This window comes from Castor canadensis, chromosome 7, assembly GCF_047511655.1.
Source record: "Castor canadensis chromosome 7, mCasCan1.hap1v2, whole genome shotgun sequence".
Classification (NCBI taxonomy): domain Eukaryota; kingdom Metazoa; phylum Chordata; class Mammalia; order Rodentia; family Castoridae; genus Castor; species Castor canadensis.
This window is the reverse complement of record NC_133392.1, coordinates 16,406,843-16,432,004: the sequence shown is the minus strand read 5'-3', so window position 1 is coordinate 16,432,004 and position 25,162 is coordinate 16,406,843. Positions and strand designations below refer to the sequence as shown.

At 40.8% G+C, this 25,162-nt stretch overlaps 1 protein-coding gene across 10 annotated transcripts in view; it reads right to left on the bottom strand.

Moving 5' to 3' along the window:
* The window catches only part of Ablim1 (actin binding LIM protein 1), a 291,006-nt gene that overhangs the window by 113,331 nt on the left and 152,513 nt on the right, over positions 1–25,162 (bottom strand). For all 10 annotated transcript variants that reach the window (XM_074078243.1, XM_074078244.1, XM_074078246.1 and 7 more), the window contains 2 exons: positions 4,857–5,040; positions 79–188 (listed from right to left, as the gene is read on the bottom strand). In XM_074078243.1, coding sequence (XP_073934344.1) covers positions 79–188; positions 4,857–5,040 — 294 coding nt within the window. The remainder of the gene's footprint in view (positions 1–78; positions 189–4,856; positions 5,041–25,162) is intronic.

Below are 25,162 nucleotides of genomic sequence, written 5' to 3'. Positions count from 1 at the left end.
TTCTAAAACGAAAGGCACTTATCTGAGCTACCTTTGAACTACAAAGATACTCGTGTCAGTGGTGGCCAGGGCACTTACTGCTAGAGCAGGTGGCTTCTGTAGGGCTGGAAGACATCGGCTGTGCACACAGTTGACAAAGGCAGTCTCTCCCATTGAATGTGACGCGGTCCCCTGGTGGAAACGGGCGCCTGGAAAAGAAAGACATCGCCAGTGAGGTTATTCCAGCAATTTCATTCCTTTTCCTTACTCCTTCTGCTTGCTGCCCTCTGGTGCAAGTTTATTTCTTGGAGGAACATCAGGCAAAATGTATGAAATGCAGTCATTTCCAAGCTGGCCAGCTGGACATGGTCCAAACAAAGAAATATGCTTTATTATGAGAAGAAAGGACAGCCAACGGGCCACCTGATAGTGAAATGGACACTTTATCTCCACCCCCTAGTGAGGGACGTCCCAACAAGCCACCTAGCAGTGTGCACAGATTAGTGAGCTTCCAAATGGAAAATTTTCATGAAGGAACATTTGAAATGCCATGAATTCCAACCAAAGCTCAGAGCTCTTCCCCAAGAGAACTGGATATAGGCCAGGCACGAACTGTCTCCATTCCCTGGGCTCTGTAAAAAACTTTGCTGAGTTAGACTTTGTGCTTCCTGGACAACAGTGCTGGGGACCCAGTCCCTTATAAGCTGAGAGAAATCAAACAGGTTGTATGTCTCTGTTTAAGAATTAACAGTAGCTTTGGGCTGGGTGTGGTGATACATGCCTATAATCACAGCTACTCAGGAAGCTGAGGTAGGAGGATTGAGGTCTCAAGTGGCTTGGGCAAAAGTACAAGATCCTATCTGAAAATCAAAGGAAAAGCAAAAGAAATGGGGGCATGGTTCGAGTGTAGAGCACTTGCCTAGCGAGCAGGGGGCCCTGAGCTAAAGCCCCCCACAAAAACAAATCCGTAGCAGTATCTTTACAGAAAGATAATTTCCCCTCACATCAGACATCCATCAGCACAGCTCACTGGGCAGATATGCTGCCTCCTGCATGTATGTTACCAGTCTCCCTTCCCAAGTCACCAGGACAGAGTTTTTACAAGTAACCATTTTTACGGGCAGGGTGTGGTGGCACATGCCTGCAATCCCAGCTAGTCAGGAGGCAGACAGAGGTAGGAGGAGTATAGTCCCAGGTGGTCCAAGCAAAAGTGCAGGTCCTATCTGAAAGACAAACTAATAGCAAAAGGACTGGTGGAGTGGATCAAGCAACAGAGCATTTGCCTAGCAAGGTGAGGCTCTGAGTTCAATCTCAACTCCTGCCCCCAAAAAAGAGAAAGGCCCTCACAAAACAAAGCAAACAAACAAAAAACCAGTTTTTGGTTAACAGACATGTGACAGTTTCCCTGCCTGCATACCTGCAACAGACCAATCTGCCACCAGCCTTCAACAACATGTGGCACTGTCAACTGGGGAATAAGAAGCTCACCAGCCACACATCAGGATCTAAGTCTAAGTCAGAAGTCCAAGCAGCCTCAGCTGCCATCTCCCTGTAAGTCGTCCCTCTGTGGCCTAATAGCTGGTGGTTAATCCTTATAAACATGCACAGGTACATTTTCACTCAGCTCCACAAATGTGCTTGGTGCTGGCCATCAAGGAGGGTTTGTATTCTTAACCCCTGACATGAAAAGTCCTAAAGAGAGGTGGGACGTCTCCACTGTGGTGCTGCTACTTTCCACTGTCCAGACAAGGCCCAAAGAGAGCAAGTCACCTGCCTGGATTGACCAGGGAGGATGACTGGGCCACAGGCAGGTGTAGACAACATCTTAGGGCCTTCTCAGTCTTTGAGACTCGAAATCACACTCAGGTTGATGTCAGTGGGTCCATTACTTTATACTAATTAATTAAACCTGAGCAAGCCTCGAATCCATTCTGGTAGGAGGATGTCAGGGAGTCAAGAGTCCATCAACACAACGACGCAACACGACAGCAAGCACAGGTTCTGCCTCTGAGAAGAAGTGAGGCACCTGGGCATATTTACAGAGGGGCTGCTTCTCCATGCATGACCCAGCACTTGTGTGACCCTGATAATGAGCACCCCTTTCCATTTGCACCCATGATGCCTTGCTCACCTCACCTGAGTTCAGCCTCCGCTTCTGATCAATGCTTATTTTTTTAGACAAAGATGCTCTACAGCACCAGCCAGAGTCCTGTGCTCAACATGGGGCAAGGCCTCTGAACTCGGGACTTTGTTACTTTATAATGACCCAGGGGTTCTCTTCCTCTGTCATTGGAATGAATGTTTGTAATAGAGAGAAAACTGGATTTGGAGTCAGAAAACCTGAGTTCAACTCTTAGCCTTCCACTGTTAACCTATGAAAGTTCCTTAAACTCTGAGACCCTAAGTCTTTCATAAATAGAGTTGGTAATTCGTGATTGACTTCACAGGATTGCAAATAGGGCTTAAATTAAATTTTATATAAGCACAATTTGTAGGCTATACAGGAGGCCCCAATGCAGGAAGAATTATCAACATTCAGAAGCAGCAGCCTATGGTACAGGCTAAGCAACCTTAATCCCAAATCCAAAGTCTGAAATGTTTTGAGTGGTAACACAACACCACAGTGGGAAATGCCACACCTGACCTCATGTCATGGGTTATAGTGAAAACAGGTATGTTAAAAATACTATACAAAAGTACCTTCAGTCCACGTGTATAAGGTGTATCGGAGCCCAGTAAATTTCATGTTTAGACAGGGGTCCTCAAGCTACCATGTGCAAATATTCCAAAAGGTGAAAAATCTGAAATACCTCTAATCCCCAGCCTTTTAGATAAGAGATGTCCAAGCTGCAACAGCAGTGAGCACCTCTTCTGGCTCAGACATTTTGTGACAGTGGGGAGTAGTAAATGCTTGTCTGTGCTGACACCAACTCCGAAACAATTATCTTGGGCTGGAGACATGGCTCAAGCAGTAGAGCACCTGCTGCGTAAGCGTGAAGACTTGAGTTCAAACCTCAGTACCACAAAAAGAAAACAACAAAAGAGAAAGGACAATGATCTCTCAGGGTGAGGAACTCGAGGCCTCTCAGTTTACCCGACCCAGCCTTCCAACTGGGCTTGAGAAAATCAAACTTGGCAAACCTCTAGAAACCACTAAATCAGCACAGGGAATTGGGCGTGGGGAATAGGCAGGAGAAGGATATTCTGAGAGACATCACTTCCTCCCCATCCAGGAGATTCCAGAGACCAGCAGGCTTGGGGAACCCCTCTCATCTAGCCCACAGCCCCTCTTTTTACACCAGAGGCCACTGCCCTGGCATAGCTTCTTCACTTAGGCTTTAATGCAGCCTGGGAAGCAGGACAAGGACTTGGGTCTCATCTTTACTAGCCCAGCACCCTTAACCAGGCAGTATGCCACAGCCAGAGAGAGCGAAGTCGAGGTGAGAGTTTACTTTTAATTAAATAAGAAAAATATTCAGCTCATAAATCTTGAGTTTTTAAATCATGATTTTTTAAAAATAAAATGTAATTAAACAAATGGGCTAATAGCGATACAAAGATATTTCAATAATTTTACTATGAATATTGCATCTGTCTTATGATTTATCTATCAGTGTTATCTTGTTAATTAATTATGCAAAGTTAACTCTGTCTTACTGTTACACCTCTCTGGCTTAAAGACATGAAATTCTGGAAAACAAGACAAAACAGCTTCTCTGAACTGTCCTTTTAGACAGACATACGAAGATGGAGCACCACGTGACAGACATGGGGTACTACTGAGTTGGAACTGGCCAATAAAGCAGCTGACGTTGCTGATTATTTTCCTCACAAGCAAGAGGAATCAAACCCATCTTACCTTAGAATGTGTAGCCCTAAAACACAACAACCATAAGCCTTTCTCACTCATACTTCACACAGTTTCTTCTTCTTTTAGTCTGATCTTTTTAATCAAAGTTATGCACTTAAGATTGACTTTGAAGGTGCTGAGGCGCGCGCGCGCACACACACACACACACACACACACACACACACACTTATATTTCCAAATAATCTTTACCTCTTTAAGCAGTTGTCCATTTCCTACCATATTTTCATTACTCAGAATGTTTTGAGAGCCAGGAGCTGGTGGTTTACGCTTGTAATCCTAGCTACTTGAGACACTGAGATTGGGAGGGTGGCAGTTCCAGGTCAGCCCTGGCAAATGCTTCATGAGACAGATCCCCATCTCCAAAAATAACCAGAGCAAAATGGAGTAGAGGCATGGCTCAAGTGAAAAAGTACCTGCTTTGCAAGCTTGAAGCCCTGAGTTCAAACTCAGTTACCCCCACCACACACAAATGTTTTGAGATCTAGAATTACTTTCAGACTTGATTTTAAGCCATTTAAAATTGGTCACTTGATATTGTCATTTGCAGGAAAATGGATGGAACTGGAGATAACCATGTTAAGAGAAAGGAGCCAAACTCAGAAAGACACATACTTCATGCTTTCTTACATATGTGGAATCTAGATTTTTAAAAAGACATGAAAACAGAATGGAGGCTACTTTGGGGAAAGAAGGCCAGTGGGAGGACAGAGGGGAATGAGGGAGGTCAAAGGGGATGAATATGATTGAAGTACATAGTATGCATGCTACAATGACAAGAATTATTTTGTACAATTAGTAAAATAAATAAAATAAAATCAGACCCATTACTTTGTAGAGAACATCAGGTATAAACTTCCCCAGCTAAATTACATTTTTACTAAGAATGACTATACAGCAGGAAAATACAAAGGATATTTTAAGACTAAGTACTGCTCAGGACCAAAGGAGGGTCCCCCAGGCTTTGGCAGCTGAAGCCCGTGTTTCAGTGAGGAAGATGGTCACTTACTTGCAGATTGTACAAGCAAAGCAGTTTGGATGGTAGGTCTTGCCCAGGGCGGTCACCACCTCACCCTCAACGAACTCCCCACAGCCATGGCAGCGTGTCCCGTACATTCGCTGGTAGTCCAGGGTGCAGAGATACTCTCCGTTCTTTATGAAGAAGCCCCCTTGGGCCAGGTCACAGCCACACACTGTAGAAAGACAAGGTCACTTCTGATCACCATCTGCCGAGCAGCCGGGCAGTATTTCCCTTCTCCTGAATGCTGGCTGTGCACTGTGATCTCAATGGTCTGGGGTAGAGGAGGGGACTGGTACAAAGAGCTATTTATTGTTGGGCTCTGCTCTCTCTCTTGCCTCCCTCCCCTTGGCAGCTATGAATATCTCATACAAGTAAACTCCATGGGCTGGGTCTCAACGGCTTCTGTGGGATGCCTAAGACTTGGAGGTAATCAAACAGTCTTTGATGGAAAGATACACTGGATTCAGGCCATCTCAGATAGGAACAAAGGTGTCTCTGGCAGTGATATTAGGAAAGGTGCTCACTGCTTGCCTACAGTTGCTTGGTTTGAGCCAAAATTATTACTGAGCTGAATAACAAATTCTTACTATCCCAAAAGCAGTAGCTGGATTTTCCAGTAGCTATTTTTTCACACTCTGGAAATACTTTCCCCTAGCTATGAGAATTTTAGACATTGAATTTCTCTTTGTGCAGTAAGTAAAATGAGGCGATTGCTTATAAATTATATAGGGGATAAACACAGACAGGCAAAAGAGGAAGGAAAAGATAGAATTGTCAGTACATGCAGAAGAAGATACTTTGTTGTGTCTGGGGTTTGGCATCTTTTTTCAAGACTGCAGCTGTGGATTACAGGGATGGTGCAAACAAGCAAGTCTTGGGGTGTGAGGAGTGTGGGCATGTTCAGACAAGACCCAAGCAAGTCACGGCAACACATCCAGCAACAAAGCCTAGAGCAATCCCTGATAGTAACGTATTTGTACTGCCAAGTGACTGGGGGGTAACAGGCAGAGCTGGGCACCTCGCTATTCCAAGGTCAGGTGACTCTTCTATAATTAAGGGCCTTAGGCAAAAAACCCAGGAGTCTTCTTGATTATTCCTGCAAGGAGGTAGAACAGGCACTCAGTTGGGGTGGGGAAAAGGTGAGTTCAATCACTAAATTGCTCTTCTAAGGGCCTCAACAACACTTCCAGGGTTCCTCTGATTAGTTCAAAGTGTCATTAATATGTCCTAATGAACTAGTGCTGAGCACAGTGAGATTCTGATGGAAGTAACTCCTCCCTCACCCTCAGTTAGCATTTAAAGATATTCAAGGTGACACAGGAACCACAAAAAGCTTTCCACTATGGACTCATTGGTCTTTGTTTAGACCAACACTCCAAGTTATGACTTTCTTCTTTGCAATTTATAATTAAGTAACCCAAGATTATGGCTGGAGTCCATCATGCCTGAAATTGACCATCCTATAAATACTACTGTGATCGCATTCTCTGGAAAACAACTTGTTCATCACCGGCTGTCTCCTCTAACCTGCCAGGGTCTCTTTCCTGCACCCATGGTTATCACACTGGCTTTTTCTTTACCAAGTGGGTCATGTGGGGAGTCCAAGGATGGGTGCCTTATTCTGATGCAAATTCTTCAGCAATAAGAAACAATCAATGTGGGGTCATAGAACACCTCAGAGAGTCTTCTTCAGCACTTTTATAGGTACAGGTCTTATTTTCCTACAAGATGACAATGTACTTTAGGGGCAATTTTGGAATCTTAGGAAACCTCCAACCATGGTAGCTAATATAATACAGGGAACACAGTCTTTTGATTAAATTTAATCCTATCTCAAATTTGGCAGGTTCCCATGAATTTCACTTCTCAGAGACATCTAATGATGATTCATTCCTCCCAACTTAGGCTTTTCTCAAAGCCATGGGAAGTGACAAAAGAATATACTGGGATCACTAGCAATCCCCTTTGCCCTCTCTTCCAGTCATCTAGACTGGGTATAAAAATTCAAAGATTCCTAATAAAATGATTAGGTGGCAACAGGTAATCTTGATGCCAATATAGATCACTGATAGTTTCCAAGCTAACACTGGATGTTCTAGAAGTTCTCTGTGTTTACTTTTTCCTCAGGGTGCCTTTGCAGCCTTCTCTGGTTCACATGGCTTTGTGAAATTGACACTCTTCTTTATTAAGTCCTAGTTTTCATGAACCTAGCATAGCCTTACAAAATGACTTCGCAACACTCTTGAGAGGTGCAAACTGTGCCCCCTGGTGATTTGATTTGGCTTTTCCCTTAAATTCAAAGCAGTGACTCAAGCAGGCTTACCAAACTGTAACAGCATTATTTCTGGTGGTTAGAAACAAGTATTTAAAAAGGCAAGAGTCCTAACACAATAAGCAGTGAGAGAGAAAGTCCATGCTGCTGATACCCAAGAGAAACCTTTCCTAAGACTAGAATGGTGGTGACATCATTTCAGGCTTTTTCCTCTTTTGCATTCCTAGTTCCTCCTCCTTCTGCTCCTCCTCCTTCAACCACTCCTGCTCAGCCTCCTCCTCAAGGCCCCTAAATGCAGGTGACTGCCACAGGCACCTCCTTCCTCTATAGTATACAGCCTCTCTGGGACCAGATCCCATTTAGATCACAGCTTCAATGAGGACTTCACACAAAGGATTCTCATTCAGTCATCTCTGTGTTGTCTTTTGCAAATTTTAGCCCCTGATTTGTAGTTGCAAACAAGTCATGGATAGACAGCATGCCTGTCTCAAAGCAGCATTTTCTAAAGAGAAGCCCTTTTCTTTCAGCTTCTCTATGCCTCTCCCTGCCCCCCCTTCCCCCCCACAAAAACCCCAGCTTTATGCTATTCTTCTGTCCCTGTCTCAGTAAATCAGTTGCAGCATCCATTCTCCCACTCTTAAACTAACATTCTCAATAAGGCATTAAATCTAGTCCAGGTCCCCAACAAAATGAATCTCAGGTCCATTCCCTCCTCTGCTTTCTCTGTCACTGCTCAGCATTGCTGTCCCACACCGAGGAAATCTTGTTAGAATGACATCATTTCATTACAACAGCGCTCCTGCTGGCAGGGAAAAAACCCTGGAAACAACCTGAATTTCCACCAGTAAAGAGGCAGCTGAATAAATTATGGTATCTCTAATGGATGGAGCAGGTATAGACCAAAGTGAGTACCATCACATGAAAAGAACAAACATAACAGAGTGAAAAATTGTAATAATCCAATTTTTAGGAAGGTCTACTTCTGCTTTTATGAAAAAGGAACAGTGAGCTCACACAGAAGGTTGTTAAGTTGGTTCTCCCAGAAGGATGAAGAATTAGCAACTTTTTTTTTTTTTTTTTTTTGTGGTACTGGGGCTTGAATTCAGGGCCTTCACTGATAGGGTCTCACGAAATATTTGCCCAGGCTGGCTTTGAACCACGATCCTCCTGATCTCTGCCTCCTGAGTAGCTAGGATTACAGGCGTGAGCCACCAGAGCCTGGCAATTTTTTTCTCCATATATCTATGTGTCAGATCATTTTAAAAGTTGCCTTTAAATTGTGGTAATGCACACATAACATAAAATTTATCATCTTAAGTATGTTTAAGTGAACAGTGGTACTAAGCACATTCATTTGCACTGTGGTAATACTGATACCACCCCCCATCCACAGAACTCCTGTCAGCTTGCAAAGTGAAACTGTACACACTGAACAATAATTCCTTTTTCCTTCCTCCCTCCAACCCCTGGCAAGCCTGGTTCTACTTTATGTCCATGAATCTGACTACTCTAGGTACCTCATGTCAATAGAAGCTCACCTTTAATAATAATATGTTAAGAAAAATAATCTAAAACTTGGTAACAAGGTAAAGGAAGGAAACCCTGTCCTGTCAACGTCACACTAGAGCACTATTTAGCATCTTATGGAAGTATTTCACCATCCAAGGGACCAAATCTATATTTCACAAGCTCTTTACTGTTGATAAAGGCCCAGACACTGTAAGCTAATGTTCTCTTTGTCCAGGGGTGATAGAGATGATTTTTGTCTGGTCTTGTCATCTTGCTGGAGTCCTAATTGGCTTTCTGTCCCCACAGCCATCTTACTCTGACATCCTCATTTGAACCCATTCCTTTGTATCTCCTTTGAAGCAAATTCACTGCCCCATGTTTCACTCACTAATGAGCTGAAGAAATCTTTGACACTTGCTTATTCTGTATTTATATGAGAGTCACAGACTTAACTTTATGAAAATAATACTATGACAAAGGCATTATTCTTTTTAACCAAAAATATTTAAATGTAAATGTTAAATTAAAAAAACCCTTTGGTCTGTTTTACATAAACAGCTTAGCAAGTATTTCCAACTGATGGCACAGATCACATCTACATGATCATAGAATCTCAATTATTAAGGACAAACTTCAGTCAGATATACTTAGAGTTTTTACTTTGAGTGCTCCATTTGTCTTTGCTTTAGTTGAAAGTTAACATAAGCCCCAAGAAAACCATAGATTCCTTTAATTAAAACATAGGGCTGCCCGTGAAAGGGATGGACTACTTTCTTCTCTGTGATCAATTATTAAAACAATCCCCATTCAAGGACCCACTGAATCCTGCTCTGCCTGCTATCACCAAAGCCCAGTTACAAACAGCCCTGGGCCTGGTTGATGCTGTGCTCTTGAATTCATTCTCTACAACCACTGCATAAAATTAACTACCAATTAAGTGAGAATGTGCACATCTAAGAAATTCTATATAAAAATTGCAAAATTAGTAACAGGCACATTAAAAAAAATCTTAACTCTTAAAAAATGATCAAGAGCTTCCCAGCTTGTAAAAATACCAGGGAACAGGAGGGAACAAAATGGGGAGGTGTTACATAGGGGTGATACAGAACAGTGTTTTAGTGGTATGAAAGGGACTTCAGTAGCAACTGTCTTTAACCTTTTAAAAACAGCACCTCGGTTTTATGTTCCAACAAATTCAGGGACATTCCATCTACCTGTCAAACAGTTCATATTGCCAGATATTTAGCAGGATGGACCATACTTAAAATCCTGCCCAACGGAGGTTTGGGGGTACAATGCTGAAGACATTTCCTCTATCCCAGCAGAGGATGTGCTATGCTGCAGACTGCACCTGGGTTTTGATTAGATCATAGCAGTAAGAGAGGATGGTGTAAAATTGTTTTCAATTTCATTTTGAGCAACTCAAGAATTTTAATTGGGGTGCCAGCAGCCTCTGGTGGATCATTTCTCTACTTTTGTAGGGAAGGTGCTTGTTGTCTGGCATTCTGTCAGCAGTCAGCCCATCATTACAGGGCATAAGGAGTCTTTCTGAACTTGCCCCATGAAGGGGGGCTATAAAGGGGGGCATGAAAGGGGGCCTGAGACCTGGGTGATCCCCTTTTATTTCTGTGGAAAAGGACCATGGATTTAACTTTACCCTTAGTGAGATCAAAACACTATCTCCCACTCTGCTTGGGACAATACATCCCTGCCTCCTCCTAGGACACCATGTGCCAGAGACTCAGTTTGGGAAGAACCAGGAACAGGCTTCCCAAACACCTTACCCCTGGATTAGCACTGTGAGTACCAAATTTCTCCTCTCCCTTCATTTACTCCAATCAAAATTAAAAAATTTTACTTAATCCAAGGCATATTCTATTCCTTTCCTCAAACTCTTTATTCATAGAGATTATGGAGGCAGACTTTGACACAGTATCTTCCCAATCACCAAATAATTCCTTTGCAGTATGGGGTCTGAGTATCCATTTCTAGTCTGAAACCCAGGGCAGTATGCTTTAAACTTCTGCAGGCGGTAGCTTAGAAGTATTATCACTATAGCGTGGGGCTCAAAATAGCTGAACAGATACTCGTCAGCTATTTTGTGAGGGGCAACTTTCCACCAGAAATAATTGTTGCTAATGCATTGTTCTGGAATTAAATACTAGGCCTCAAAAACATATTTTAATAGTTTTTCATATTAACTTCCAAATGCACATCAGTGATTATATCTGGGAAAGAAGATAGTTACAAGCTTAACCAGATGGTACAATAGGCCCCCAAAGCAAGGTAGCTGAAGCTTTGTAGTTAATTCAGAGCTTGAATTGATAATAACAAAAGCCTTGTTGGAAGGGAACCATTTTGGAACCTCTCTTGTTAATAAAATCTTTGACAGCATAGTAAGTTTATTTTAAGCACTTGTGGAACCTCAAGTGCAAACAATACCAATCATAAACAGCTCAAGAAACAAATTTATCCCCAGAATAATACCTCTCACTCAGTGTACTTTTTAAAAAATTTTACCATCTAAGATTTGGTTTATAACACAAAAACCAGTATTTGTCTCCCACCATACATCATTTCAATATCAGGTCTAGGGCTAAAACTGATCACAAGAAAGAAATGAATGGCTGGCTATGATTAATGCACCATCCTCAATTTTACCCAGAAGTTGTACCATGAACTAGGCCACACATTTGAATTTTGGACCCATATGTAAATTTGATTAAGATCTACATTCTCCACTATCCCTTCCCCCTTTTCAACCTCAGGATAAGCTAGTATGCCTCTGCTCTTTGTGATCTCCCATGCACCAAGAAGAAATCTTTGGAGACTGCTACAAGTGTATCTATAAAGTGACCCTACAGAAAACAGATAAAGACACCGACATGTTCATTTTTACTAGCAACCACAGGATACAGTTTTCATGGGGACTACTAGCCCTCCAATGAGCTGCTCCAGACCAATGACAAAACAATGCTTATGTCAAATCCAGTAGCCCTCTTGCTCTGCTTTCCAAATGCTCATCTGATCCTTCCCCCAAAATAGTGCTTTACTCCAGTCAAATGGTTCTTCCTGAGCATCTCTCTATATTCCTCCAGTCCCCTGAAGGTGCCAACCCTACCCAGCCTCCAAGCCCCCCTCACGCTTGGCCTTCTGATGAAGGGAGAGCTCCTCTACTCCCCCTATGTTCCACATCCTTGAAGCTCAGATCAATTGACTGTTTCCTAATATGATCACCTGAAATACACCATCTACTGCCAGTGTAACTGTGTTGTTCCAACCACAAGTTTACTGAAGGTCTTTGTCTTCAGTTATAATAAATATCTTCCACAATACTTAAAGAGATAGAAAAGCATCACTGATTGTCCCTATTTCATGCTGCTTTAAATCAGACTGGTGTCTGGGTGTGCAGCTGGAGCCACGCTCCCTGGGCACAGCACCAGGCAAAGGTTGTTTGGGCATGACTTGGCAGAGCCAATAATTCCATCTTTGCTCCTGAGGTATCTACCTGGCATTACTATGGTGCTACCAAGGCAGTAACTCACCTACCCAACGTTTTTAGTCTCGTAAGACTCCTGAACTTCTAGCAACTGAGACTGACAACAACTCAGTAACTTAGGAGATGATTTTAGTTGCACATCCCATGTACAGGGTCAGACCATGCTCTGGGTTGTGTTTAGCAATCCCAAGAGAATCCCATGGCAGAGAATAAGCTGGTTAAGTGTGCCATGAGAAGAAACTAGAATGGGACCACAGGTGGCAACCAGAACAATGAAAGGGGTGGAAAATAACATCTTAAAAAGTAGATGAAATTGGTATTAGATCAAAAAGAGAAAAAAAAAAGAAAAAAGAAAAAGAAATCTGAGTACTAGCAGTCTCTAAGTGCATAGGGATTATTTTAAGGAAATCAGTAATTAGCTCTTCCATCTAAGGAAGAAAAACTGGGGGGAAGTTTGTTCTATACATACCAAGAAATATATGTTAGATAAGTTTTGTGGCTCTAACCACAAAGGTGATTAAAATGAGGGGAGGCTCCTGAAGGAGGCTGTTCTATATCTTTAGCTAGAAAATACTCAGGATAGAATAAAGGCCTTATTACCCAGGACAGCGAGCACACACATATTGTGGAGGTAGGCAGTATGGATAATGTCACTTTCTTGACCTATATATCTAGGTCAAATCATGGATTATAATGCTATTAAATGAACATCAAATTCATCATTTTAACCTCTTTCCAAAATTCTACTTCAGAAATTAGATGTAAATATAATTAGTTCTAGGAAAGAGTAGAGGAGGGAGAATGTGGTAGAAATATTACATACTTATGTATGAATGCAAAAATGAGACCTGTTGAAACTATTCTAAGAAAGGGGAGGAGGGATAAAGGAAAATGATGGAGGGGATTGAATTTAAGTAAGATATATTGTAAGAATTTTTGCAAATGTTATAATGTACAACAATATAATAAAAGAATGTAAAAAATTTAAAAATTAAAAAAATATAGTTGGCTCTTAAATACTTAGAAAATACAATCTTTCTTTTTAAAAAAAAAACTAAACACAGAACCCCCTTAGCCTACATATTCACTCCTGGACACTTTCCAACTCTCATCCATTTTGCTCCAGAAAAACCTTTGTATTTTATAAGAACACATTTCTACTGGAATGATACTGGTGTAGTAATCTCTTATAAATCCCAAAATGGCAAAGATGCAAAGTGCTTTGGAGATGAGATGTTCTTCCCAAGATCTTTCATAGAATCCAATCTTTAAAAAAAAAGACTAATTCTTGCCGGTCATGGTGGCTCACACCGGTAGCCTGTAATCCAGGTATTCAGGAGGTAGAGATAGGGAGGATCAAGGTTTGAGATCAGCTTGGACAAAAAATTAGCAAGACTTCATCTCAACCAATAGAGCTGGGCATAGTGGCATGCACCTTTCACCCCAGCTACATGGGAAACATTAAACAGGCAGATCACAGTCCAGATCAGCCTAGGCATAAGTATGAGAGCCCCTTCAAAAAATACCTAAAGCAAAAGGGTAGAGAGCCTGCCTAGCAAATGCAAGACCCAAGACTAACTCTTGAAAAAATATATTCTAACTCACTGACATTAGAAATTATAATCTGATAAACACTTAAAAACTAATTTTGATCTTTATGGACTTTGCAGATGGATTGAACCCTATAGCTACGAGGAACAAAGGATTTTTAAAAGCTATCAAAGTTATTATTTTTGCACCCTTTAACACATAGTTAAGACTTACATTGCTGAGTGACAACAGTCTCTGTTAAAATATAACTCTATGTGAGGATTTCTGCCAATGCTACCCTGAGAGAGGCACTCACATGATCTTACTTTCATTTATTTTCCACAGACACTCTGTTCAGAAGTCTCTTTAAAATTATGTGACTATAGATAGCATACAAAACGAGTTCTATGTTTGAGAAAGAATAAAGTTACTATAATTGTTTAAAGTGCCATCTTTTAAAAACAACAGGAACATCATGGTTTCATTTAGTTCTAGTAGACAGTTTGTGCCCAAATTAATGTCATTACACCTCCATTCTCCCACCTACTGCCTTGCACGAGGCAGTCCCCACCCCACCTACATTTTCTGGTCTGAGTAGGTTATTAAGCCTCCTGGAACATCCATACTTTGTGTATACATCTTGTTCCCTCCTTGGCAACATTTCAGGCTACTGAGCTCTGGATGGCCTCTGAGTCAATGCACCTGGCATCTGGACCACTTACCTGTACCTGTTCTGCTACCAGCCCTGGTTCCAATCATAAGAGCCTTGCTTTTGCTAGATCCTGAGGTCCTCAGGCATCACTGTGTCATACACATTTTAACACTCCATAGTCCAGCCCAGCAAATGGACAGGTGACAGATACTCTACAAACTTTTCACGTAGCAGATTTGAAGGCTGATTGTCAATGTTCCCAAGCTAATTTATGCAGAAAACAAGTGGCCCTTAGTAAAAAAGAACATAAATCTGCTCTCTGGAATAATGAAGCTCACCTAGTTGACTTTTATTTCAAGAAGGAATTAAGGGACTGGTGGATTGACTCAAGTGGTAAAGTGCCTGCCTAAAAAGCATGAAACCCTGCATTCAAATCCCAGTACTGCCAAAAAAAAAAAGGAATTGGGTGGTTATTCTTTCATCCCTTATATATCAGCTCAAACTTTTCCTCTTGGAGAGCTGGGGGTGGGGGAGGAGACTTTTATGACCACCTCCCCCCTCCACCACAAACACAAAAGACCCACCTGTTGCGTGCCTCAATTTACTGTCCCTTTATTTCTCCCCTCACAGCTGGTAAGCCATATTTGTATGATCACTTGAATGTCTGATTAATATCCCTATGGAAAAGCAGAGATGATATCTAATTTATATGCCTAACTTAGTGGTGTATAACTTATTTTTGAGAGCCTGAGCACTCAAAAAGTATTTGTTGAACAAACATATGTTACTATGTATGCTCAAAATTTTGAAGTGCCCCTAGAGTAGCAAGAGTTCTCATCATTGCTAATCATTTGATTTCAGTTTTCAGCCTTGAACTAATGAGTACAGAGATAAATTGTTGGATGGATTCAGCTTGACATGACTGCAGTCATATTGAGTTGTAACCATTATGATGGCTTAAGAAACCCTAGTTAGTTTTTCCTGCGTAGTTTAGTAGCAAACTACAAATAGACAAAAGCACTACAGTGGAATGTGGAGCTTTACAGCGGGACTCTGGCACATGAATATAGCTGACTCTTCAATACTAGCTTAAGACAAACCCGGTATATACTGGCTACAGGGAACTCAACTGTTGTCTTAACCCATGTATGTGTTCCTCTTTCTCACCTGAATTACAGGGATTCAACCGGTCTTGCTGACTCCCAGGACTAAGTTTCTGCCAGTAAGTCCCCCAGTAAACCACACTCTGTAGTTGTAGACCTGTCTGACACTCTTCCTTGGTCTCATGGCACACTGGGGCCAATACTGGGCTATTACAGAATAATTGTACTATGGAATTCCACACTCTTCCTTCTTTTGTCATATTTGTCATATTCAAAATTCACAGGTATACTTGCATGCTATGGCTTTTCTCAACTCTGTATTAGTAGTCAGGAATGTCTATCTTCTCCTTATCTGAGCATCTCATACACGGATTCTACAATTATTGAGTCTGGTCGAAAAAAGTCCAATTCTAGGGAAATTCCTAGACCCCAATGGTCATAATGGTGTCAATTAAGCAGTTGAAATAAATGCCTTTTGCTTTGTTCTTTTCTTGCACTTCCACATTTTCCCCTCCATCACTCCCACCATCACTTGAAGCTAGAAAATTTCTGCTCCATGCCAAACAAAACAGCAATTCTCAAATTTGGGGTAGATGCTTCCCAGACCATGCTTTATAAACTCTGCTTCAAACAGTTTTATAAAATGGTTCAACATATGTAAACTTCTCCAGAAGTTTTCAAACTGTATACATGGCATCTCCTGATATAACACATTACAGGGTTCTCTCCACTCCTCACTAAAGGTTCTGCTGCTTGGAATGGGCATAAGGAAAAATGCAGAGTTCTAGAAATTTCCAGGCATAACAGAAAGTTAACTGCCACCAGTTCGCAGGTTCACTGTAAATATTCTTATCTGGTTCTCACAGCTGATGGTGAGACTCTGGGAGGAAGGCAAAGAAGAAGGGCACTGGAAGGCACCCCCAAATGACACTTCCACCATGAGAAAGTCTACTCCAAGTCTTTCTGCTTGGGCTTGATATGATCAAAAAGGATTTAAGGTCCTCGTTGATTTTACCAAGGAATCCTATTTTTGACATTTTCCTCTCACTCATTCTATAATACTCTGAATAAGATCAAAATCCCTTCGACGATTAAAAAAAGAAAGAAAAAATGTCCAGGCCTATAAACCAGACCCTAAGGGTTGGGTGTACACAATAATTGGTGCATTGTAAATCTGTAGACCTACCCTAGCCTCCTCCTAGCCTGGGGAGGGACTTAATGCTCCAAGCCTCTTCCATCTCAATAAAAACTCATGCTAGGGTAAAATTAAATGTTGTTCCCATTCTCATTCTCACTCCAGAGATGATCACTTTCAGCCTATTGAAAATGTATTCCTTTCTGAATAAACTTTGCTATCACTTTTACACACACATAAAAAAGATCATACTGTATAATCATGTTGGATTCATTCCAGGAATTGCTAGGATGGTTCAACATATGCAAATCAACAAATGCAATACAGCACATAAACAGAATCATGGACAAATACCACATAATTGTCCCAATAAATACAGAAAAAGCCTCTGACAAAATTCAAAATCCTCTCACAATAGAGGTTATGAAGAAACTAGGAATGGAAGGAACATACCTTGGCATGATAAAGGCTACATATGACAAAACTATAGCCAACACCATATGAAATGGGGAAAAGCTGAAACCATTTCCTCTAAAGTCATGAACCAGACAAAAGTGTCCACTCCTCCCAAAACTATAGTCAACACCATATGAAATGGGGAAAAGCTGAAACCATTTCCTCTAAAGTCATGAACCAGACAAAAGTGTCCACTCCTCCCATTCTTATTTCATATAGTGCTTGAATTCCTAGCCAGACCAATAAGACAAGAAAAAGAAATTGAAGGGATACAAATAAGAAAGGAAGAAGTCAAATTACCCCCATTTGCCTATGATATGATACTATACTTAAAAGACCCCATCAAAAAAACTCCTAGATCTGATAAGCATGTTTGGCAAAGTAGCATGATGTAAGACCAGTATAAAAAAATTAGTAGTTTTTAAAATATACTAACAATGAACAGACTGAGAAAGAAATCAGGAAAACAATCCTACTTGCAATAGTCAAAAAAGTATCTAGGACTAAACTTATCTAAGGAGGGGAAAGACCTCTACAATGAAAACTATAAAACACAGAGGAAAGAAGACACTAGAAGATGGAAAAGCTTCCCAAGTTTGTGGATCAGCAGAATTAATATGAAAATGACTATACTACTGAAAACATTCTTAAGATTCAATGCAGATCCCCTCAAGATCCCAGTATCATTCTTAAAGAAAACAGAAAAATCAATCCTAAAATTCATATGGAAACATAAACGACCCTGAATAGCAAAAGTGATCCTAAGCAAAAAGAACAATGGTGGAGGTGTCACAATTTCTGACTTCAAACTATACTACAGATCCATATTAACAAAAACACCATGGACCTGGCATAGACACATAGACCAATGGAATAGAATTGAAGATCCAGAAATAAACCCACACAGCTATAGCCATTGAATTTTTGACAAAGGTGATTTTAAAAACCACACGCTGTAGAAAAATAAATGGTCTTGGGAAAACTGGATATCCACATGCAGAAGACTGAAACTGACCCTTAATTCTTACCCTGCACCCAAATCAACTTAACATGGATCAAAGACCTTAACGTAGGATCTGAAACTTTGAAACTACTACAGGAAAACACTTAAACACGCAGACACGGGCAACATTTTCTAAGTAGGACTCCAATTGCCCAGGAAATAAGAGCAAGAATTGACAAATGGAATTGCACAAGCCTTGAGTTCAAACCCTAGTACTGCCAAAAAAAAAAAAAAAAAACACTCCTGATCACTTCAGACAAAAATCCCAACATGATATTAGGGTCAGTAATTTCAAACTTACACAATTTCATTCATGTTCCACCTTTGCCAGTATTTGCCATAATCTGACTCACTAATTCTATTTCCTCCATGTTTAAAAAACTCATTTTTACTAAACAAAATTACTTTAAAAGGCAAATGTACACAAGTACCATAAACCTCACGCCCACGTCACTTTCCTATATATAAAGAATCTAAAGAAATAAATACTGAACAACATAATTAATTTGAGCCGTGACACCATTTCTGAGGATTGAAACGCTGTTCTCTCTAATAGAGCCCTTCAGCTCCATGGAATCAGGATTAGAAAAAAGAGAGACTAAAGAGAGACTATTTCCTCACTGTGTGAGAAATGCTGTGCTGGAAACACACAGACTTGAAATTGAAATCAAGTCTCAGTGGCCTGGATTTAATAATTTTGAAATAATTACCTATAATCAATATATTACTCATGACAAACATGTCATTCACTCAACAAATATTATGGAGTATATTTGCAGAACACTTTAGAGACTATGAACCCTTATCTTGTTCCACTTTGGAATTCAAAAGTGTGAATATTTTTAAGAAAATTTTAAAAAATTGCCTCATATTTATCTGATAAAGGGAACACTTCCACATGACACAAAATCCATCACTTAAAATGTTCAGGATTGTCCTTTAATAAACAAAAGACAGCATGGAAGTGGTTTCCCACTTGTAGTAAGAAGGGACCACATTCATCTCGCCTTATTTTTCTTGCATCCTGGTTAATTCTGCTGTTGAATCAGTTCCCAAATGTTTGGGAATCCCCAAATAGGTATTAAAAGTCTCAGCTCAGTCCTCGAGAGATATTAGAAAGTGCTTCCATTTTTCTGAACTTTTATCAATTTCCCAGTTAAGCCACAAAATAGCCCATAACAGCTCTGCCCATGTGAGTCCAGATGAGAAAGCTAAGGGTCTTCAGCCTCAGGCCTGCTCAATATAGGGGTCTTCAGTTGCTCTTTCTTCTCGGAAGACAGGATCACTGTCTAGTAACCACTTGAGGGCATGCATCATAGCAAGCACTTGGTAAGTCCTGCTGACTAGCTAGGTCATTAGAAGCACTTAGTGATATTCGGGTTCCAAAGACATATGAAGTAATTGTTGATTCATTTGTTCCTTTATTAGGCACCTACCAGGTCAGGCACTATTCTAGGCACTGGGTATACAGTATTGAGCAAAATAGATGAAAATCTCTGCTTTCAAGGGCCCTATTCTCCAGGACGGAGTGAAGATAAAAAGGAAGATATATTGAACAATTACAGGCATTAAGGAACAAAGATAAAGAAAGATGAGCTGTAATATAGAGCTGAACAGTTAAAATTTTACATACAAGAGTCCAGAAAAAGCTCCCTGAAAACAGAAAATTTAGCTAAATAGTTTTCTTGATCCTCTGGGAAGTCTACCTGGTCCTCAGTCTTTTCTAAATGCTCTAGAACTTTCTGGCAGGAAAAAAATGAATTTAGAGCATTACCCTGAAAAATGCTCAAGATGAACAACAATACTTATAAGTAACATCAAAACAGTAAATAACAAAAATATAATTTAAATGAATTACAACCCTCATTTAAAGAGATACAGTGAGCCCGCTTCATTTGCGAATTTAATATAACATGGTTTTGATGAAGCATGATCAAAAAAATCAACAAATAAAATCAGGAGAAATTTCAAAAACAAAAATTTTAAATTCCTGCACACATTATGCAGCTCACTGTACTCTGCATCTTGAGCCTTTGCGATTTTTCCTCAGTGGCACCTCCTTGGAATCAGACAACTGCAGATACCAAGGGTCTATTGCTCTTGGAAGTGCCAGGCACTGAATATTTGTCCCTTGTTAGAAGCCATACCCAGCAAAGAAAGCTGCACAAATGCCAACACTTCCACACCTGAATGGAGATAAATTAACTGCAGTTTGTTTTCAGGTTTCACAGGACACATAGAAGACAAGGAATACTGATAAAATTATCACACCACTAGAACAATACCACAGAATAAACAAATAGATTAAAACAACTCCTTAAGTTAGTGGGATGATGGCTGCTAATGGGAACAATGCAGTGAGTAGTAGGACAGAACAGCTCCACCTGGAGCCCTGTACACAGTCTACTCCCACTGGGTTATTGTAAGGAATAGCAGAAGCATCAGGGACCTCCCTTCATTTAATTACAGAATCCATCCATCAATTAAACCACTTTCTTCCTCTCATTACCAGAGCGGTACATTCTCCAATGTGACAAATGGGAATTAGGCTCTACTTCCTTCAGGTACCATTCTTTAGTATTTGATTTTTGCCTTTACTCTGTTCCAGGGAAATTTCACACATGACCATATAGCTTTAGCCTCAGCAAGATAAGATACCAAAGACTTTCAGATCATTCTTCCCAGCATAGAGCCATACCCCTGGATGTCCTATATGAACTCAACCTCAATGTGTCCCAAGCTGAACTTGTTACCTCTGTCCCAGCACTGCTCCTGTATTTCCTTAGTTGGTGGCAACTCTACCCATCCACTTCACTGGAAACCTGGATCCTTTGCTCCTCAGTCAGTCATTAAATCCTATTAACCGCAGTTCTGAGTGTCTCTTAAACCTGTCTCTTATTCTCTATCACACCTACTTTTACCTTACATTATTTCCACCTGGACAAGCATTGTCTCTCCCCTGTGACTCTCAGGCCCCTCATCTGAACGCTATATGTGTGCCCAGTCCAGCACTTATCACTCAATATCATAAATGTTGCCTCTTTGTATGTGTTTCCAAACAGTCCCTGAGTTCTTAGAATACAAATATGGTGTGTTGCCTCTTTCTATTTTCTGCATTTAGAATAATATCCTGCATGGAGTATGCATTCAATTACCATTCAGTAAACAGATGAATAACTCCTGGACCATCAGATCCCAAGATGTCAGACATTTTAGGAAGTAAGATGAATTTACCAGCAGAATTCCTGCTCAGCAACCCTGATCCTATCACAATTTACTCTGTGAAGTAATGGAGATTAAAAATTGATATAAGCTGGGGTTATAATCTCTAATTCCTCCACAGCAACCCTTTCTCATCTTCTCACTTGTTTGGCTCTCATACAAGATATTCAGTGTCCTCTTTCTTTTTTTAAGACCTATTTTTTTTTAACAAAAAGCATTCATCCTTGCTTTTTGTTACTGCAGGCATTTGTATTTCAGAGCCTTCTAATTACAGAAAACAACCTCTGCTCTACTAAAAAAAAGAGGCTTTTGTGTTAAAATGCTACACCAGTGAAGAACAGCACTGGGAGGGAGAAGAGAGGATTCCAGGGAGAACTCTCAGTCAGCACTTGAATGTGCATCTTGGGCACTCAGACAGCTCTTGACCAAAAACCCAAGTTTTTTTGGCATGTGCTCCTCACTCAAAATCCTTTGACCCAGGACACTAGTTCACTTGCTACCTGAACATCACCACTCGACTTTAGATGTAACAGGAAGAAAATGCAACTGCTGTTCGAGTACTCAGCTGTGGTCAGCAGCACCTGGGCTAGGAGGAAGCCGCCTGCCTTCCTTAGAGAGAGGATTGCTGTTTCTTCTGGGAAACCATCCTGACCAACATAAATAGAGTATCTAAGGAAACCTAGTCCTGATCTGATTGGGGTGGTAGGAGAAGGGTCCCCTTGTCAAGTTTGTGGCAGATGAAGTTCTGAACAAGTATGAAAGGTGACCTTGGCATGTATTTTCTGCTTGGCTTTGCTGTAAAACTAAAATTGCTCTAAAAGTCTTTTAACTAAAAATAGAATGGAAGGATGGAATGAAGGTGGGAGGGGCCCTGACCAATGAGATACTTGTCATGCAGATGTCCTTTGAAAATTAGAGCAGGTGATGTCCATTCCATGCTACTCCAAGCTATAACCTCCTTCTATCATCCAAGACGGTCAATGAAGTCTGCTAACAACAGGGGTTAGTGATGCTTTGGGAGATGGAAGAAGAGGAATGAAGTCTAGTGTGGGATGAAACAATGAAAAAGGCTTAGCACTCACGTGGGAACACCACAGATTTGGTGCCAGCAAGAAGCTGGAGTGAAGCCTGCTTTAGGGTCTCACGCCTATAGTCCTAATTACTTGGGAGGCAGAGATTGGGAGGACCATAGTTTGAGGCCAGCCCTGGCAAAAAAAGTTCATGAGACCCTCATCTCAACCAATAAAAGCTGAGCATGGTGGCACACACTTGTCATCCCAGCTATGTGGAAAGTGTAAATAGGAGGATTGTAGTCCAGGTACTCCGTGCATAAATACAAGACCCTACTTGAAAAATAACTGAAGCAAAAAGGGTTGGGGATGTATGTGGCCCAAGCAAAAGAGCATCTGCCTTTCAGGTGCGAGACACTGAGTTCAAACCCTAGTATTGAAAAAAAAAAACCAAAAAAGTTGGAGAGGAAACCACAAAAATGAAAACTTCAAGAACTTAGAACTGTGCTATCTAAAATGGTAGCCACTAACCACAAACGTAACCAGTCCAAATTTAGTTATATTAAGCTAGTATGAAAAAGTCAAATATCTCAATAATTTTATACTAGTTGCATGTTGGGATGATAATGTTTTGGATATATAGGGCTAAATAAAATATATTATGAAAATATAATAACACCCGTCCTTTAACTTTTATGTAATTACTAGGATATTTGAAATTATACCATGACTCTGTCTCATGTTCCTATTGGGCAATGCTGCTCTAGAACACTGGGAAAAGTCCTGGATTCCCCACAGTATAAGGATGGGGACCTAAAATCAGTGTCTTTGCATATGAAAGAAAAGGGTGACCCTAGAAAGTTGGGACACAAGATTGTAGACATTGACAGATTAAATGTGAGAAAATACAATACAGATGGTGCACTGATTTTAGGAACATTTTGTTAAATTAAAAAACAATTCCTGCAAATAGCAAGTAATCTTAAAATAGGATTCAAGAGACGGGGGTGGTGGCATATGCCTATAATCTCAGCTACTCAGGAGGCAGAGGCAAGAGGATTGTGAATTCCAGGCTAGGTAGGAGGACTGCAAATTGGAGCAAAGGTAGTAAGTCTCTGTCTCAAAAACAAAATAAAAAAGCAAAACATCTGGGGGCATAGCTCAAGTGGTGGAATGCTTGCGTAGCATGCATGAGGCCCTGGGTTCAGTCCCCAGAACCAGCAAGAGAGAGAGATTCAATCTAAGCAAAAATTCAACCTTTCAGGAAAGCATTTACAGCATGAAGCAAAGTATATGGTACAACTATCTAACATGAGGAAGTTTCATTTGGTCCTTAGACTGAAATTAGAAGAGAAAATAAACAAGGCAGGCTCCAGCCCACGCAGGATAGATGGAAGTATCTTCTAAGGCTTTGTACAGTGTGTGCCCGGATCTGAGGCTAGCATTGTACACTTTCATGAGAAATAGCAAATACACTCAGGGCTGCAGTCGTTTACAGCCTGCATTTATTTCATACCAAATCTAATCTTTGAGCATGTCTCAGGAAATTAATGCGCAAAAAGCAAAAGCAAATCCAATGCTAACTCCAAGTGAGCTAAATTAGATTAGCCTGAAGCCATCGATTTCTCTGACATGCTGCCTACGAAGCCCAAGACCTCTGACTTCTCTGTTGCACACAGATGTGGTCATCTGTGTATGGAAACTGCACACTGCAGACCTGGGTGGTGCAATGGCACATGGTCTAGTCTCTATACTTTTAGGTAGGGACACTGAGCTACAGTGAGACAGATAATTTGCATAGGACCATAGAGCTGCGTTACTGGCAATGGCAGAACCCAAACTATGTGGCAGGGCAGGACACTCGGAGTCCTGGGCATGACGTTGACATTTCCTCAGGACCAACTTGGGTTGTCTGAAAACTTGAACTTATACTTATTTGGAGGATTCTTCAGGAAGACTAAGTAATTCCTCTTTATAAAATGTGCATGAGCTGGGTGCGCTCACGCCTATAATATTAGCTACTTAGGAGGCTGAGATCAGGAGGACTGCAGTTTGAGGCCAACATGGACAAATACTTCATGAGACTCCATCTCCAAAATAACCGGAACAAAATGGACTGGAGGTGTGGCTCAAAAGGTAAAGCACCTACTTTGCAAGTGTGAAACCCTGAGTTCAAACCATAGTCCCACCAAAAAGAGGATGTGCATTACAGCATTTCTTTAAAATAAATTTTATTGTGTATATTTAAGGTATACAACATGATATTATATATATATGTATATATAATTATATATATTACATATGGGATTGGGAGGGCACTTGGTGGCAGAGCACTTGCATAGCAGGTGCAAGGCTCTCAGTTTCACCCCCAGCATTGGGAAAAATACATATACATAAATACATAAATATATAAATACCTATATATGTATATATTAAAAGTTACTATAGTAGAACAAATTAACATATCCATCAGCTCATATAGTTAACACTTACCCTCCTTTGGCAACAGCAGCTACAACGTACACATTTAACAAAACTTCCGACTGCAATACACTGTCATTAGCTATAGTTGCACTGAACATTCAGCTCAGTTGAGGGAGCTGAGCTCCTACCCTCCCACTACTTTCTTCTCATTCCAGCTAGTCTCTCTAGTCTCTCTCCATGGCAGTACTGGGGTTTGAACTCAGGGTCTCACACTTGATAGTCAAGTGCTGGAGTGAGCTTTCTCTCTCTCCTGTTACTACTGAACCTAACTGGGGGCAACGGAAGATGCAGACAGGACAAACAATAGAAGACAAAGCTGGGGCCAGGTGTGCTGGGCGCTCAAATGGAGACACACAACAGCCTCATTGCTTTTTTTTACTTCTCTTCTCTTTACTCTGCTTCTTTTCTCTATCTTTATT